Here is a 16,670-nt window from a genome sequence, read left to right on the forward strand (position 1 = left end):
ACAGGGCAAAACTGCCTCTGCGCCGTATACCATAAAAAATGGTGTGAATCCGGTAGTGCAATTTGGCGTGGTCCGCAGCCCCCAGAGTACGGAGTCGAGCTCCTCTACCCAGTGCGTGTTAGATTCCTTGAGGGACCACACTAGTCTGGGTTTAATGCCACTCATGATTAGACCATTTGCTCGCTCGACTTGACCGTTAGTTTGAGGGTGATAGACTGAAGCGTAGTCGAGCTTGATGCCCATGTTTTTGCACCAGAGTTTAACCTCGTCGATCGTGAAGTTCGTGCCGTTATCAGTGATGATGCTATGGGGGACGCTGTAACGCTGTACTACCTCTGATATGAAGTCTATCACGGGTCCGGATTCGGCCGTCTTAACTGGCTTGGCCTCTATCCATTTGGTGAATTTATCTACCATGACCAATAGGTATTTTTGCTTTTGGGTTCCTCCTTTAAGGGGTCCAACCATGTCAAGCCCCCAGACTGCGAACGGCTAGGTGATGGGTATAGTTTTCAGGGCGATGGGTGGCATGTGGCTTTGATTAGCAAAGAGCTGGCAACCGACGCATCGTTGGAGTAAGTCCTGAGCGTCTGCCCGGGCCGTTGGCCAATAAAATCATGTACGGAAGGCCTTGCCTACAAGGGCCCGGGCTGCGGCGTGGTGCCCACCGAGTCCGGCATGAATTTTAGCCAGAAGATTTCGCCCTTCCTCTTCGGAGATACACCTTTGAAGGACTCCGGTTGTGCTTTTCTTATAAAGCTCTCCCTCATGGACCTTGTAGGCTTTAGATCGCCGTACTATGCAGCGGGCCTCGTTTTGGTCCTCGGGAAGTTCCTGCCTAGTTATGTAGGCTAGGAATGGTTCAGTCCACGGGGCAATGACTGCCATTATTTCGTTGACAGAACCACCGATTGTGTCAAAATGTTCGGTGTCGGGCGGTGTGGTTGGGTCCGGATTGTTTTTTCCGGACTCCCCTTCCCATAGTACGGATGGCTTGAAAAGCCGTTCCAGGAAGATGTTGGGAGGGATGGCATCGCGCTTTGCGCCGATGCATGCCAATACGTCCGCCGCCTGGTTATTATCCCGGGCTATATGGTGAAATTCGAGCCCTTCAAACCGAGCTAACATTTTAGGACGGCGTTACGGTAAGCTGCCATTTTCGGATCCTTGGCGTCGAAGTCTCCATTTATTTGGGATATCGAGAGGTTCGAATCCCCGTGCACCTCTAGGCGTTTAATGCCCATAGAGACCGCCATCCGGAGGCCATGTAGAAGGGCCTCATATTCGGCTGTGTTGTTGTAGTCCGTGTACATTATCTGGAGTACATATTGGATTGTGTCTCCGGTTGGGGACGTCAGGACGATGCCAGCCCCCAGGTCGGCCAACATTTTGGAGCCGTCGAAGTGCATGATCCAATTGGAGTATGTGCCGTACTCTTTAGGGAGTTCGGCTTCAGTCCATTCAGCGACGAAGTCAGCCAAAACTTGCGACTTGATAGCTCGCCGTGGTTTATAGGTTATGTCGAATGGGAGGAGCTCGATGGCCCATTTGGCAATCGGGGCCGTTGCGTCGCGGTTGTTTATAATGTCATTAAGAGGTACTTCGGAGGCTACTGTTATCGAACACTATTGGAAGTAGTGTCGCAGCTTCCGGAATGCCATGAACACCGCGTATGCTATCTTTTGATAGTACGGGTACCGTGACTTGCATGGAGTTAGGACAATGGACATGTAGTAAACTGGTTTTTGGAGAGGGAACTTGTGTCCGTCCGTTTCTCGTTCGACAATGAGCACCGCGCTTACAACTTGATGGGTTGTCGCGATGTATAATAGCATTGGTTCGCCCTTGTTGGGTGCCGCCAGGACCGGATTTGTTGCCAATATGGCTTTGATTTCTTCGAGTCCGGTCGTGGCGGCATCCGTCCACTCGAAGTGTTCGGTGCGCCGCAGGAGGCGATAAAGGGGTAATGCCTTTTCTCCTAAGCAGGAGATAAAGCGGCTTAGAGCCGCCACACATCCAGTCAATTTTTGTATTTGTTTGAGGTCTTTCGGGATATCCAATTGTGACAGAGATCGGATTTTGGCTGGGTTTGCTTCAATTCCTCTACCGGATACAATGAAGCCTAGGAGCTTTCTGGCTGGTATGCCGAAAACGTATTTTTCTGGGTTGAGCTTAATGTCATATGCTCGGAGATTGACGAATGTGAGCCTCAAGTCGTCTACTAGCGTTTTCACATGCTTGGATTTGACGACCACATCATCTACATATGCCTCCAGTGTTTTGCCGATCTGGTTTGCCAGACATGTCTGAATCATGCGCTGATATGTTGCGCCGGCGTTTTTTAGCCCGAAGGGCATTGTGTTAAAGAAAAATGGGCCGTATGGAGTGATGAATGCCGTTGCGGCTTGGTCTGGCTCCGTCATCTTGATTTGGTGGTAGCCGGAGTATGCGTCGAGGAAGCACAATGAATCATGCCCTGCAGTAGCATTGATAATTTGATCGATGTGGGGGAGGGGGAAGGGATCCTTTGGGCAAGTCTTGTTAAGGTCCTTGAAGTCGACACATAGGCGCCAGGATTTATCCTTCTTTGGTACCATCACCAGGTTTGCTAGCCAGTCCGGATGTTTTATATCTCTGATGAATCCGGCTTCCAATAGTTTGGCTAGCTCCTCTCCCATTGCATGTCTGTTGGGTTTGGAAAATCGCCGAAGGGCCTGTTTGACTGGCTTGAATCCTTTTAGGATATTTAGGCTGTGCTCGGCCAACTGGCGTGGGATTCCTGGCATGTCTGAGGGGTGCCAGGCGAAGATGTCCCAATTTTCCCGTAGGAATTCTCGTAGTGCGGCGTCTACATCAGGGTTTAACTGTGACCCAATGGATGCCGTCTTTGTAGGGTCCGTTGGATGGACTTGGAATTTGACTATCTCGTCCGCTGGCTTAAAAGAGGCGGACTTGGATCTCTTATCGAGTATCACATCGTCCCTGTTCACCGTGGAGCGCAGCGCAGTGAGTTCCGCGGTCGCTAGGGCTTCGGATAGTGCCTCAAGGGCTAGTGCGGCTGTCTTATTTTCGGCGCGGAGTGCTATGTATAAAGTGTGATATCCGCTGCTGAACGGGGCCACTTGGAATGTGACCTCCTCGGACCTGTAATTGTCCGGCGAGCCGAACACCACATCCAGTGTAATTTTTCCTGTGCAGCATGCTTCCCGACTAGGGATTATTCCACTAAAGGTTGTGCTGCTTCGCTCAATGCGGCTCTAGTCTATTTCCATTTTTCAAAGGGTTTCCTCGTAAATGAGGTTTAATCCACTGCCGCCATCCATGAGTACCTTGGTAAGGCGAAAGCCGTCCACTATTGGACTGACGACCAATGCGGCTGGTGCTCGGGCTGTTTGGAATTTAGGTTTGTCACTGGCGTTAAAGGTAATAGCCGTGTCACTCCATGGATTTATTGTTGCTACTTGGTAGACTTCGGCAAGGCTGCAAGTGTTCGTTTCCGCATATTATTTGATGCGAAAGTCTCGAAGACTGTTAATACCGTACTGGTGTTGCTGGGCTGGTTCTCTGGAGCTAGAAGCTCTTCGCCACTTTTGGCCACCTGCCGTAGTATCCAACATGCTCGAAGGCTATGAGTTGGAGTGGCGCCCTCCGTACTATGAATTTTGCAGGGTCCATTGAGCCATCCTTCCAGTACGGTTCCGTGCCCTTTAGGGGTTCTTTGCTTTTTGGTATTTAACCCAGGTGCCTGGCGATGATGCACCCTTTTATTTCGGACTAGGGTTGTATTCGGGGCCGGATTATCCCAAAATTTGGTTTCAGTTTTCCAGGCGCTCTCCATCGCACAGTACTTTCGTACTATGGATGCCAAGTCGGCAAAGCGTGTAATTTCACGACGACTTATGGCATTTAGGATTCCCTTGTCTGTGCAATTATTGCAGAAAAGTGAAATTGCGTCTTCCTCGCGGCAGTCCTTTATCCTGTCCATAACCAGGAGGAATCTGGCCCAGTAATGGTGTACTGTTTCAGCGGGCTCTTGCCGGATTTGGGATAGATCGCTTATGTTTGGGTGGGCGGGTGCAATTAAATTCGGAACCCCGTCCAATCTAAGACTCAGGGGACGAAAAGTTTCCAAACTTGGAAGCTTGGGTTTTTGGATATTGTCCAATGAATCCAGCCCGCTGCCTAACTTTAGGTTCAGGACTTGATTGACGTTCGTCCTTCCGCGGGAATCCGGCATGGAGGGGTCGGGAATCCAGACATAGCTTGTCCTTAATATAGAAGAAGGGTCGCCGTACTGTTCCCCTACCACAGCAACGTGCTGGGTAGCCTGGGGAGAGTTGATCTCTCTCAGATCGGTTTTAGGCCCAATCTGATCATAGTCTGTAGCGACTCCCAGGGCGGCGATGCGATCCAAGAGCTCATTTAACGTGAAGATTGCTTTCGATGACCCGAGTTAACGTGAAGATTGCTTTCGATCCAGGAGCTCCATCGGATCTAGCTGCTCGGCAAGTTCCGAGTTAACGTGAAGATTGCTTTCGATGACCCGAGAAGTCATCGTCGGCGCGGTGGTCGAACAGGCGGTCATAAGAAAACCGCCTAGTCGGAGAGTTTGGCTGATGGCCAAAGCTCCTTTAGCAACGGTGCCGTCTTTAAAGACGGGACGAGGCATCCTTCCTGATGGCGACGACACAGAGGAACTCTCAATGAAAGCACCAATGTCGGTGTCAAAACCAGCGGATCTCGGGTAGGGGGTCCCGAACTGTGCGTCTAGGCGGATGGTAACAGGAGACAAGGGACACGATGTTTTTACCCAGGTTCGGGCCCTCTCGATTGAGGTAAAACCCTACTCCTGCTTGATTAATATTGATGATATGGGTAGTACAAGAGTAGATCTACCACGAGATCAAAGAGGCTAAACCCTAGAAGCTAGCCTATGGTATGATTGTTGTTCGTCCTATGGACTAAAACCCTCCGGTTTATATAGACACCGGAGAGGGCTAGGGTTACACAGAGCCGGTTACAAAGGTAGGAGATCTACATATCCGTATCGCCAAGCTTGCCTTCCACGCCAAGGAAAGTCCCATCCGGACACGGGACGAAGTCTTCAATCTTATATCTTCATAGTCTAGGAGTCCGGCCAAAGATGATAGTTCGGCTATCCGGACACCCCCTAATCCGGGACTCCCTCACTAGTGATTATGCTGTAGGTGCTGTTCTAGGGCAAAGAGTTGATAAGAAATTGAATGTATCTAGTATGCTAGTAAGACTCGTGATACTGCCCAGAGAAATTATGCTACTACTGGAAAAGAGTTCTTAGCAGTTGTGTTTGCATGTGATAAGTTTAGACCTTATATTGCTGATTCCAAATTTACTATTCACACTGATCATGCTGCTATTAAATATCTTATGGAAAAGAAAGATGCTAAGCCTAGGCTCATTAGATGGGTTCTCCTGCTCCAAGAATTTGATTTACATACTATTGATAGAAAGGGAGCTGAGAACCCCGTTGCAGACTACTTGTCTAGGTTAGAGAATGTTCTTGATGACCCACTGCCTATTGATGATAGCTTTCCTGATGAACAATTAGCGGTCATTAATGCTTCTCGTACTGCTCCTTGGTATGCTGATTATGCTAATTACAATGTTGCTAAATTTATACCGCCTAGTTTCACATACCAGCAAAAGAAAAAGTTCTTTTATGATTTAAGACATTACTTTTAGGATGACCCACACATTTATAAAGAAGGAGTAGATGGTGTTATTAGACGTTGTGTGCCTGAGCATGAACAGGAACAGATCCTACGCAAGTGTCACTCTGAATCTATGGAGGACACCACGCTGGAGATAGAACTGCACACAAGGTATTACAATCTGGTTTTTATTGGCCTACTCTCTTCAAAGATGCTTGTAAGTTTGTCTTATCTTGTGATGAATGTCAAAGAATAGGTAACATTAGTAGATGTCAAGAAATGCCTATGAATTATTCTCTTGTTATTGAACCATTTGATGTTTGGGGCTTTGATTATATGGGACCTTTTCCTGCCTCTAATGGTTACACTCATATTTTAGTTGCTGTTGATTACGTTACTAAGTGGGTAGAAGCTATTCCAACTAGTAGTGCTGATCATAACACTTCTATTAAAATGCTTAAAGAAGTTATTTTTCCGAGGTTTTGAGTCCCTAGATATCTTATGACTGATGGTGGTTCACATTTTATTCATGGTGCTTTCCGTAAGATGCTTGCTAAGTATGATGTCAATCATAGAATCGCATCTCCTATCATCCACAGTCTAGTGGTCAAGTACAGTTGAGCAATAGAGAACTCAAATTAATTTTGCAAAAGACTGTGAATAGATCTAGAAAGAATTGGTCCAAAAAACTTGATGATGCATTATGGGCCTATAGAACTGCATACAAAAATCCTATGGGTATGTCTCCTTATAAGATGGTTTATGGAAAAGCGTGTCATTTACCTCTTGAACTTGAACATAAAGCATATTGGGCTATTAAAGAGCTCAACTATGACTTCAAACTTGCCGGTGAGAAGAGGTTGTTTGATATTAGCTCACTTGATGAATGGAGAACCCAAGCCTACGAGAATGCCAAGTTATTCAAAGAAAAAGTCAAACGCTAGCATGACAAAAGGATACAAAAGTGTGAGTTTAACATAGGAGATTATGTCTTATTATTCAACTCTCGTTTAAGATTTTTTGCAGGAAAACTTCTCTCTAAATGGGAAGGTCCTTACATTATCGAGGAGGTCTATCGTTCTGGTGCCATAAAAATCAACAACTTCGAAGGCACAAGTCCGAGGGTGGTGAATAGTCAAAGAATTAAACATTATATTTCAGGTAACCCTATAAATGTTGAAACTAATATTATTGAAACTGTAACCCCTGAGGAATACATAAGGGATACTTTCCAGAACGTTCCAGACTCCGAAAAGGAATAGGTATGTGGTACGGTAAGTAAACCGACTCTAAAACGACTCCAATGGCAATTTTTATCAGTTTTGGAATATTTAAAAAATTTAGGAAGAAAGAAGTAGTCCGAAAGGGACACGAGGCCCCCATGAGAGTGGAGGGCGCCCCCCCTACTGGGCGCACCCCCCTGTTTCGTGGGCACCTCGTGTGCCTCCCGGACTCTGTTTTCCTGCACGTTAAGTATATTGGTCGGTAAAAATTCATTACATATACTCCCAAAGGTTTTGACCACCATATCACGCAAATATCCTTTGTTTTTGTTTCGAGCTGTTTCTGTTTCAGACCTAGAGCATCATGTCGTCTCCAAGCGCTCCCAAGGACAAGTTGTTCGAAAGGGTTATCAACCCCTATCTCGCGGAGGTGCTGCAACACCCTCAAACCATTGAGGTGCGTGAGGGGGTGCTGCACATCTGCGACGTGGGGGGACCAATGCGTACTAGAAGCGTGGAGACAAAGCTCGAAGCCATAGAGCAGCAAGTTTTCAAGTGCCAAGGGATGGTGGAGCTTGGACTCAACGCCAACCAGATGATGATCACGGAGTTCACCAATAACCACAAGCTAGATGCCAAAGTCATTGGGGAGACCATCTTCAAGCTTCAAGAGAAAATCGAGCACCTCCAAGCCCAGATCTATGACCTGCAAAACCAGAACTGTGAGTATGAATATAGATTCAAGAGGGTGAGTTTGGCTGCAGATTTAAGGATCCCGGAGACTCGATCATCCTTCTATGATGGTGAGCCTATGCCTTGGAAGACGGACGACAAGCCTACATCATCAACAACTCCTACTTCACCACCTCCGAGGACATAATTACATGGGTATGGGCACTCCCCTTGGCAACTGCCAAGCTTGGGGGAGGTGCCCCGGTATCATATCACCATCACACTCCTATCTTTACCGTTTTATTTAGTTCGATCCTTTTAGTAGTATCTTGATCTAGTAGATTGAAGTTTCAATATCAAGTAGTTTTGAGTTTTGCTTTATGATCTCTTTATGTAATCGAGTCCGTGAGCTATCTATAATAAATATTAGTATTGAGTCAAGGGCTTTGCTATGTCGCTATGATCTTGAGGAAGTAGAAAGAATAATGGAGTTCATATTGATCTTATGGTTAGTGATGACTTCACACATAGAAAGTATGAGGCATAAAAGTTGTTGAGAGTTGATAAACGTATTTTTGGTCAACGTTGCAATTAATAGGAAGTGATAAGGAAAGAGGGGTTCACATATAAATATATTATCTTGGACACCTTTTATAATTGGGAGCACTCTAGCTAAAAGAGTTGACGCTGGACAAGGAAGACAACGTAATGGTTTATGTTTTCTCACATCTCAGTTAAAGTATATTGTCATTGACCTTCCAAACATGTTGAGCTTGCCTTTCCCACTCATGCTAGCCAAATTCCTTGCACCAAGTAGAGATACTACTTGTGCTTCCAAACATCCTCAAACCCAGTTTTGCCATGAGAGTCCACCATACCTACCTATGGATTGAGTAATATCCTTCAAGTAAGTTGTCATGTTGCAGGCAATAAAAATTGCTATCTAAATATGTATGACTTATTAGTGCAGAGAAAATAAGCTTTGTACGATCTTGTTGTGGAAGTAATAAAAGCGACGAACTGCATAATAAAGGTCCACATACAAGGGGCAATATAAAGTGACGTTCTTTTGCATTAAGATTTTGTGCATCCAACCCTAAACGCACATGACAACCTCTGCTTCCCTCTGGGAAGGGCCTATCTTTTACTTTATGTTTTTACTTTATGCTTGAGTCAAGGTGATCCTCACCTTTCCCTTTTTCATTTTATCCTTTGGCAAGCTCCTCATGTTTGAAAGATCATGATATATATATCCAATTGGATGTAAGTTAGCATGGGCTATTATTGTTGACATCACCTAAAGGTGAATACGTTGGGAGGCAACACAATAAGCCCCTATCTTTCTCAGTGTCCGGCTGAAACTCCATAACCACAAGTATTGCGTGAGTGTTAGCAATTATAGAAGACTACAAGATAGTTGAGTATGTGAACTTGCCGAAAAGCTCTATTGTTGACTCTTTCTGATGTTATGATAAATTGCAATTGCTTCAGTGACAGAGATTATAGTTTGTTAGTTCCCAATGAAGTTTTTGAACCATACTTGACATTGTGAATTGATTGTCACTTGAGCATAGGAAATCATATGATAAAATCTATATATGTTGCTGTTATAAGAATGATCATGATGCCCTCATGTCCGTATTTTATTTTTATCGACACCTCTATCTCTAAACATGTGGACATATTTTTTGATATCGGCTTCCGCTTGAGGACAAGCGAGGTCTAAGCTTGGGGGAGTTGATACGTCCATTTTGCATCATGCTTTTATATCAATATTTATTGCATTATGGGCTATTATTACACATTATATCTCAATACTTATGGCTATTCTCTCTTATTTTACAAGGTTTACCATGAAGAGGGGGAATGTCGGCAGCTGAAATTCTGGCTGGAAAAGGAGCAAACATTGGAAACCTATTCTGCACTGCTCCAAAAATCCTGAAACTCCACGAAACATGTTTTTGGAATTAATAAGAATTATTGAGTGAAAGAAATACATCAGGGGGGCCACACTTTGTCCAGGAGAGTGGGGGGCACCCCCCTACTTGGCGTGGCCCCTGTCTCGTGGCCCCCCTGGTTGCCTCCGGTGTCCATCTTCTGCTATATGAGAGCTTTTACCCTAGAAAAAATCGTGGGCAAGCTTACGGGTCGAAACTCCGCCGCCACAAGGCGGAACCTTGGAGGAACCAATCTAGGGCTCTGGCGGAGCTGTTCTGCCGGGGACACTTCCCTCTGGGAGGGGGAATCATCACCAACGTCATCACCAACGATCCTCTCATCGGGAGGGGGTCAATCTCCATCAACATCTTCAGCAGCACCATCTCCTCTCAAAACCCTAGTTCATCTCTTGTATCCAATCTTCTATCTAAACCACAAATTGGTACCAGTGGGTTGCTAGTATTGTTGATTACTCCTTGTAGTTGATGCTAATTGGTTTACTTGGTGGAAGATCATATGTTTAGATCCTTAATGCATATTATTACCCCTCTGATTATGAACATGAATATGCTTTGTGAGTAGTTACGTTTGTTCCTGAGGACATGGGTGAAGTCTTGCTATTAGTAGTCATGTGAATTTGGTATTCGTTCGATATTTTGATGAGATGTATGTTGTCTGTTCCTCTAGTGGTGTTATGTGAACATTGACTACATGACACTTCACCATTATTTGGGCCTAGAGGAAGGAATAGGGAAGTAATAAGTAGATGATGGGTTGCTAGAGTGACAGAAGCTTAAACCCTAGTTTATGTGTTGCTTTGTTAGGGGCTGATTTGGATCCATATGTTTAATGATGTAGTTGGATTTACCTTAATACTTCTTTTGTAGTTGCGGACGCTTGCAATAGAGGTTAATCATAAGTGGGATGCTTGTCCAAGTAAGGGCATTACCCAAGCACCGGTCCACCAACATATCAAATTATCAAAGTACCGAACGCGAATCATATGAACTGATGAAAACTAGCTTGACGATAATTCCCATGTGTCCTCGGGAGCTCCTTTCTCATTATTAGATATTGTCCAGGCTTATCCTTTGCTACATAAAGGATTGGGCCACCTTGCTTCACTTTATTTACTTTATTTACTTGTTACTCGTTACTATTTATCTTATCACAAAACTATCTATCACCTACAATTTCAGTGCTTGCAGAGAAAACCTTACTGAAAACCGCTTATCATTTCCTTCTGCTCCTCGTTGGGTCCGACTCTCTTACTTATCGAAAGGACTACGATAGATCCCCTACTCTTGTGGGTCATCAGGTACACGGGAATTTCATCTAGTCACTTTCATCATGTTGGCTTAATTCATATTCGGTATTTTGATAATTTGATATGTGGGTGGACCGATGCTTAGGTGCCTATCTTACTTGAACAAACCTCCTACTTATGATTAACTCTCTCACAAGCATCCACAACTATGAGAAAAGTATTAAGAATAAATTCTAACCATAGCATTAAACTTTTGGATCCAATCGGCCCCTTACGAAATAGCGCATAAACTGGGGTTTAAGCTTCTATCACTCTCACAACCCACCATCTAATAACTACTCCACAATGCATTCCCTTAGGCTCAAATATGGTGAAGTATCATGTAGTCGACGTGCACATGACACCACTAAGAGAATGACAACATACATATCATCAAAATATCGAACACATATCAAGTTCACATGATTACTTGTAACATGATTCCTCCCGTGACCTCAAGAACGAAAGTAACTACTCACAAATGATAAACATGCTCAAGATTAGAGGGGTATTAAATAGCATAATGGATCTAAACATATAATCTTCCACCAAATAAACCATATAGTAATCAACTACAAGATGTAATCAACACTACTAGTCACCCACAAGCACCAATCTATAGTTTTGGTACAAAGATTGAATACAAGAGATAAACTAGGGTTTGAGAGGAGTTGGAGCTGTGAAGATTTTGATGAAGATAGCCCTCCCCAAGATGGGAGAGTTGTTGGTGATGATGATGATGATGATTTCCCCCTCCGGGAGGGAAGTTCACCCAGCGGAATCGCGCCGCCGGAGGGCAAAAGTGCTTCTGCCCAAGTTCCGCCTCGAGGCGGCAGCGCTTTGTCCCGAAAGTCCTCCTCTGGTACTTATTTGCTCCAGTAATTCTTAAATATTCCGTAAAAAATCCTCGGGAAGTTTTCGCTCATTTGGAGTTGTGCAAAATAGGTAGCTTGACGTAGCTTTTTTGGGTCTAGATTTCCAGCTGTCGGAATTCTCCCCCTTGGTGCATACCCTGCATATTATGAGAGAAAAGGCATTAGAATTACTCTAAAAAGCATTATTATACAATAAGACAACATAAATAATAGTAGGAAAACATGATGCAAATTGGACGCACCAAGTGTTGCCATTATTTTACATTTTGCAAAGAGTAAATATAGATCAAATAATATTGGAAGAAATAGAGGACAATGAAGCTCACGTGCAGACTGATGATACATAATTGAATAACAATTAATTAAGTACATAGTTACAAAGCAAAAGGTACTGACAAGAGGAATGCAGACATCAACGTGTGAAGTGGCATTGGCTTTATTCAACATTTTGGTAAGAGTAAATGTAGATCTGATAATTTGGAGGAAGTGGAGGGTAGGGCAGATAAGATGCAGAGTAATGCTAGACAATCAACTATCTCGCGATGCAAGTACATTAATACCACCACCGTCCGTTAATACTTGTCGCTCAAATGGATGTATCTAGCACTATTAAGTTCGAAATACGTCCAATTTTTCAACAATTAATTTGATACAGAAGGAGTACATGACAACATGTACTTACATGAGCAATCCAAAACTTCATAACCATTGTCTTAATTCTACATTTATCTAAGAGTAAATATAGATGTTATAATTTCAAGGAAAGGGAGGATAAAGAAGCGACCATTTACTGTGATGCTACATAATCAAACAGCAATGAGTGTAAGTATGCTGACAAAGGGCAAGAGGTACTAACAAGAGCAACGCAGTGCCCAGTATTGTTGTGAGATCCTATGATCCTTTGAGCAAGGAGATTCATCCGAAATTGGTTTTCATACAAGAGAGAAGGTAAGGCACATGCAGAAATTTAGGAGTTCAAATTTTGAATTGATATCATAGACACTACCTGACGCTGGGCTCTCTGCAGTTCTAATAGGGTTTGGCCAGTGGAGTAGGGGTAAAGTGTGGTACAGTTGGGCTTGTGTTTTCTGTGGCTACTGATCTATCTGATTTAACTTGTATCACTACCTGTTGCAAATACCTAGTTTGTACTCTTTGAGGATCTGCACTCACCCTCTTCCTTTTGGACATCTATTACGGAAGAACAAAATTTGACTGAAAAAACATAGTATAATGACACATGGAATCTTTTCTCTCCCTAATAATAAAGCACGGATTGACTTTGTCGGGTTCACCGTCACAATACGCTTTCTTCCTGTGAATTTACGCTTTCAGTTTGAATTTAAAACGTATAAGCGAGGTGGTACTAATTAACGACTTGGTGTCTAAAATTATTTCCGCAGCAGCCCACTTGGAAGTCACCCGCCAATGAGCAGGCCCGGTAGAAAGTCACCTGGGCTGCGTTGGGCTTGATCTGCACAATTTTCGTTGCGCGTGCGCCTCGGCTGCGCTTTTTTGGCCTGCACCCATCCGCCCCGCAGCTCGCACTGTGACTCATGAAGCCGGCCCACCTACGCTGGGAAAGGCAAAAACTATGGCGTTACTACACGAGATTGAACTCAAAACCTCCTAGCAAGTTCGTAAGGCCACGGCGAACCGGGCTAAACAACGTTTGTGTTTACGACCACCTCGCTTTAGTACATGTCATAGCACCAATTAAAATATGTGTGTGAAAACTGCACCTACGTGGAAGCTGGCTGTTTGATAGAGAAATACAGAAAAATAACTCAAGAAAGGATTGAGAATTGTCGGAAAATTATAGGGAGAGAATATAAGAAGGGTATAATTCAAGGAAGGATTTAGAATTGAGGACAAGTCAATAATTTAGACCGAGAGAAATAATAAAAGAAATAACGAGAATTGAGGGCAAATTGTGCCAAATTTCGATACGTATGTACGTGGAAGCTAACAATAAAGGAAGGAGTGAGAATTGAGGGAAAATTATGCTAATTAAACAGATTTCTAAACTAAGAGAAACACCCCCGGAAAATCATGCCTATACGTGGTGGCTGCTAATTAAACAGATTCCTAAGACTGAATAATATTGGAAGCGCGCCGACGGAATATATGTTCAAACTTTAAGAAGAAAGTTATGTCCACGACTACATTGGATGCTTTTTTCTCCACTACGTTTCCAGTATGACCGCGTCGACCAACCAATGCCTGTCACCTACATGCTCCTCTGCTAGACATCGCCACATAAAAGCCAACCTTGCTCAGTCCAGTGCCACCAATCACAACGCATGAGTAGTCGAACTCAAATTTCATGGTGTGTCCAACACGAACTACTCAATTTTTCCTACTATATTAGTAGCCGAATGATGATAAATCTTGGCCCAACGTTCTTAGTCTAGCCGAACATGAAGGATGCTAAACCATCCAGTTCTTGGACCTGGCCAACCTTGCTTAGTTTGGCAGGGCGGCTATCGACGATGAGGGTGGAAAAGTGGATAAGCGGAAACTTGATTCCGGTGTCATGTTCAAATAGAGGATGCTGACCTGAGGGTGAGGTCTTGGCCATGTTTATTTGGTTAGGGGCATGGAGATGAGGTCCTACACCATGCTCAATTGGTTGAGTTAGGATGTGTGGTGTTTGTTTTTCCCGTTGCAACGCACAGGCTTTTTTTGCTAGTCCTAATAATAAAGCATGGGTTGAGTCTGTCGGGTTCATCGTCGGGGCGACTTTACAGAAAAGTCCCTGTAATTGTTTACAATTGAACCCGCAGTCCCCTTTTAAGTGGATAAATCTAGAAATGGTTAGTTTTTTCAGAAAAACTCCCATGATTTGGAATATTCAACCCGCAGTGTATTTTATCCGCTACTTCCCCTCCATATTCTGTACAGTACGTCGCCGCCATCGGCCGCCGTTCTTCTCCGACCGTCCACCGCCGCGGTCTATCCGGGAGACGGTGCTAGACAGAATGGCGGTGTACCACCACCACCAGTGGATGCGCCGCAGGTTCCGCAAGAGCCTCTCCTATGCCGGGGAGCTCGCGGGCCCAGCAGGCGCCTCCTCCTCCTCCCCCTCCGCCTCACTCGCGTCGCTCGCCGGGCCCGAGGATGATGACAAGCCCTTCTGGGACGAGGAGGAGGGCATCGTCGAGCTCGTGCAGTTCGGTGCCAACCGCGTCAAGACCGTCCTCATCCTCATGAGCGACACCAACGGGGGCACCGCGCCTCCGCCGAGGCCATCAAGGATGCCTTTCGCATTGATTTCGGCGACGACTACCGGGTAATAAGCGAATCATTTCTCTGCACTGCGAATCATTTCCCCCTCTGCCCGTTAATGGATAAACTAATTGTTGGAATCTCCCCTAATCTGTATGTCAATCCAAGTGGCCGCGCCCACACTAATGATGGTTTCGTTTTCGATTTGGGCATGGCAGGTCTTCGTCAAGGATCCCTGCAAGGACACCACCGTCTGGCCGCTCAACAACATGGAGAGCTCCTACAAGTTCATGGTGAAGCACGTGCAGCTCTGGAAGGTGGCATTCGACGGCACATCGCCCAGATTTTCCCACAACTTCTACCACGCCGCCCTCGCCTCCTTGTATGCCAAGTACGTACAGATTGCTTCTCTCCCACTCACGGCTCACCAATTTCATTTTACGGTCACTGCAACATTTTTCTTGCTCGACCTCCTCACACACATCGTCGGGATCGTAAACAAACAAATGAACAATTCGACCTAACTGTGGTTTCACACTCATGCCACATTTTTTCCTGTTATTGTTTGGTTCCTTAGCATCGCAATTTTCTTACCTAATCGCAGATTTTCTAGTGGATCAGTACTTTTGTCAGCATTTTCATTGCAATAATATATTATAATCCCAGATCTTACAAGAGAATATGGCACCCATAATTTTATAAGGACCACTGCTGTCTTGACTAGAGACGCTAAAATATCTATGCTGGATTTGTTGTATGTAATGCATGTAATTTGCTGTTGAACTTATTAAGTTTCCTGAATAAAATTGTGCCAAGGTCAGATATCCAGCCATGTGGACTGGTTCAGGCTGCGCATATAGGTTTGCCAGGTTGTAGGACATTGACCGGGCAGCAATCGAGAAATTCAGCTTGTACCATGCGCATCAAATTGCATCTCTCTGCTGGTGTCACCCTGTAGGTGTGGTATTCTAGGAGCTCACAAAAATTGAGTGCATTGCATCGCTGTCATCCCTTGGGAATCATTTTACAAGTGAGTTAACGACAACATATCTGCTTTCCCAGTTACCAGTTAGTAAACGGGTGACTGGATTTTTTTTTTTAGTTCGGTAATTCTGCCGCCCATGCTGGAGCGGAAAGGATCCCGTATTGGTTACCTAGATCCAAAAGGATTCTGTTCACCTCTTCACCACCGTAACCGACACCTACGACCTGGCTTGGTTTTGGTGCTAATTCAGCAAAGCAAGTCCGATCCCTCCAACACTCAGGTTTCTTATTTCACTACTTCATGATGATGCATGGTGTGCACTTGGATGGTGTCGGTGTATAGCAGGGCATGGCGAGGCAGAGGAAGACATCAGAAGGCAAGACACGCACAGGGAAAATCAAGGAAAGTTCTCAGAGTAGCAAGCAGCAAGAGGCAAGCCGGGCCACGCCCGGCAACAAGCCTTGCTGAGGCGACCTGCACGGCCCCCGACAAGCCCCGTGTCAGGGCAGCTGGCGAAGAGACCAGCAAGGCCACCACCCTTGGGCTTGAGATCTCTAACACCATCGACAATGTTAAAGACCATGATTTGAAGAGCACATGCCTGGTAGCATGCGGCTCCTCACGAAGATCGACAACCCACGACTCCACATGGGATCAAATGATGAAGACCCCCGGAAGACCCTTGTCCGGGCCGACTCGGCTTGCTGGGGACGATCGCTGGGCCGCGGCCAAGCCCGCGGTCGGCAGGGTTCC

At 45.1% G+C, this 16,670-nt stretch overlaps 1 protein-coding gene across 1 annotated transcript; it reads left to right on the top strand.

Moving 5' to 3' along the window:
• Positions 1 to 14,635: 14,635 nt before the first annotated feature.
• On the top strand, positions 14,636 to 15,331 carry LOC123065653 (probable monogalactosyldiacylglycerol synthase 3, chloroplastic). The gene is made up of 2 exons (XM_044488894.1): positions 14,636 to 14,996; positions 15,151 to 15,331. The coding sequence occupies exons 1-2, from the start codon at positions 14,686 to 14,688 to the stop codon at positions 15,227 to 15,229; spliced, it is 390 nt and encodes a 129-aa protein (XP_044344829.1). The 5' UTR covers positions 14,636 to 14,685; the 3' UTR covers positions 15,230 to 15,331.
• Positions 15,332 to 16,670: the final 1,339 nt, after the last annotated feature.

This window comes from Triticum aestivum, chromosome 3B (assembly GCF_018294505.1).
Source record: "Triticum aestivum cultivar Chinese Spring chromosome 3B, IWGSC CS RefSeq v2.1, whole genome shotgun sequence".
NCBI lineage: Eukaryota > Viridiplantae > Streptophyta > Magnoliopsida > Poales > Poaceae > Triticum > Triticum aestivum.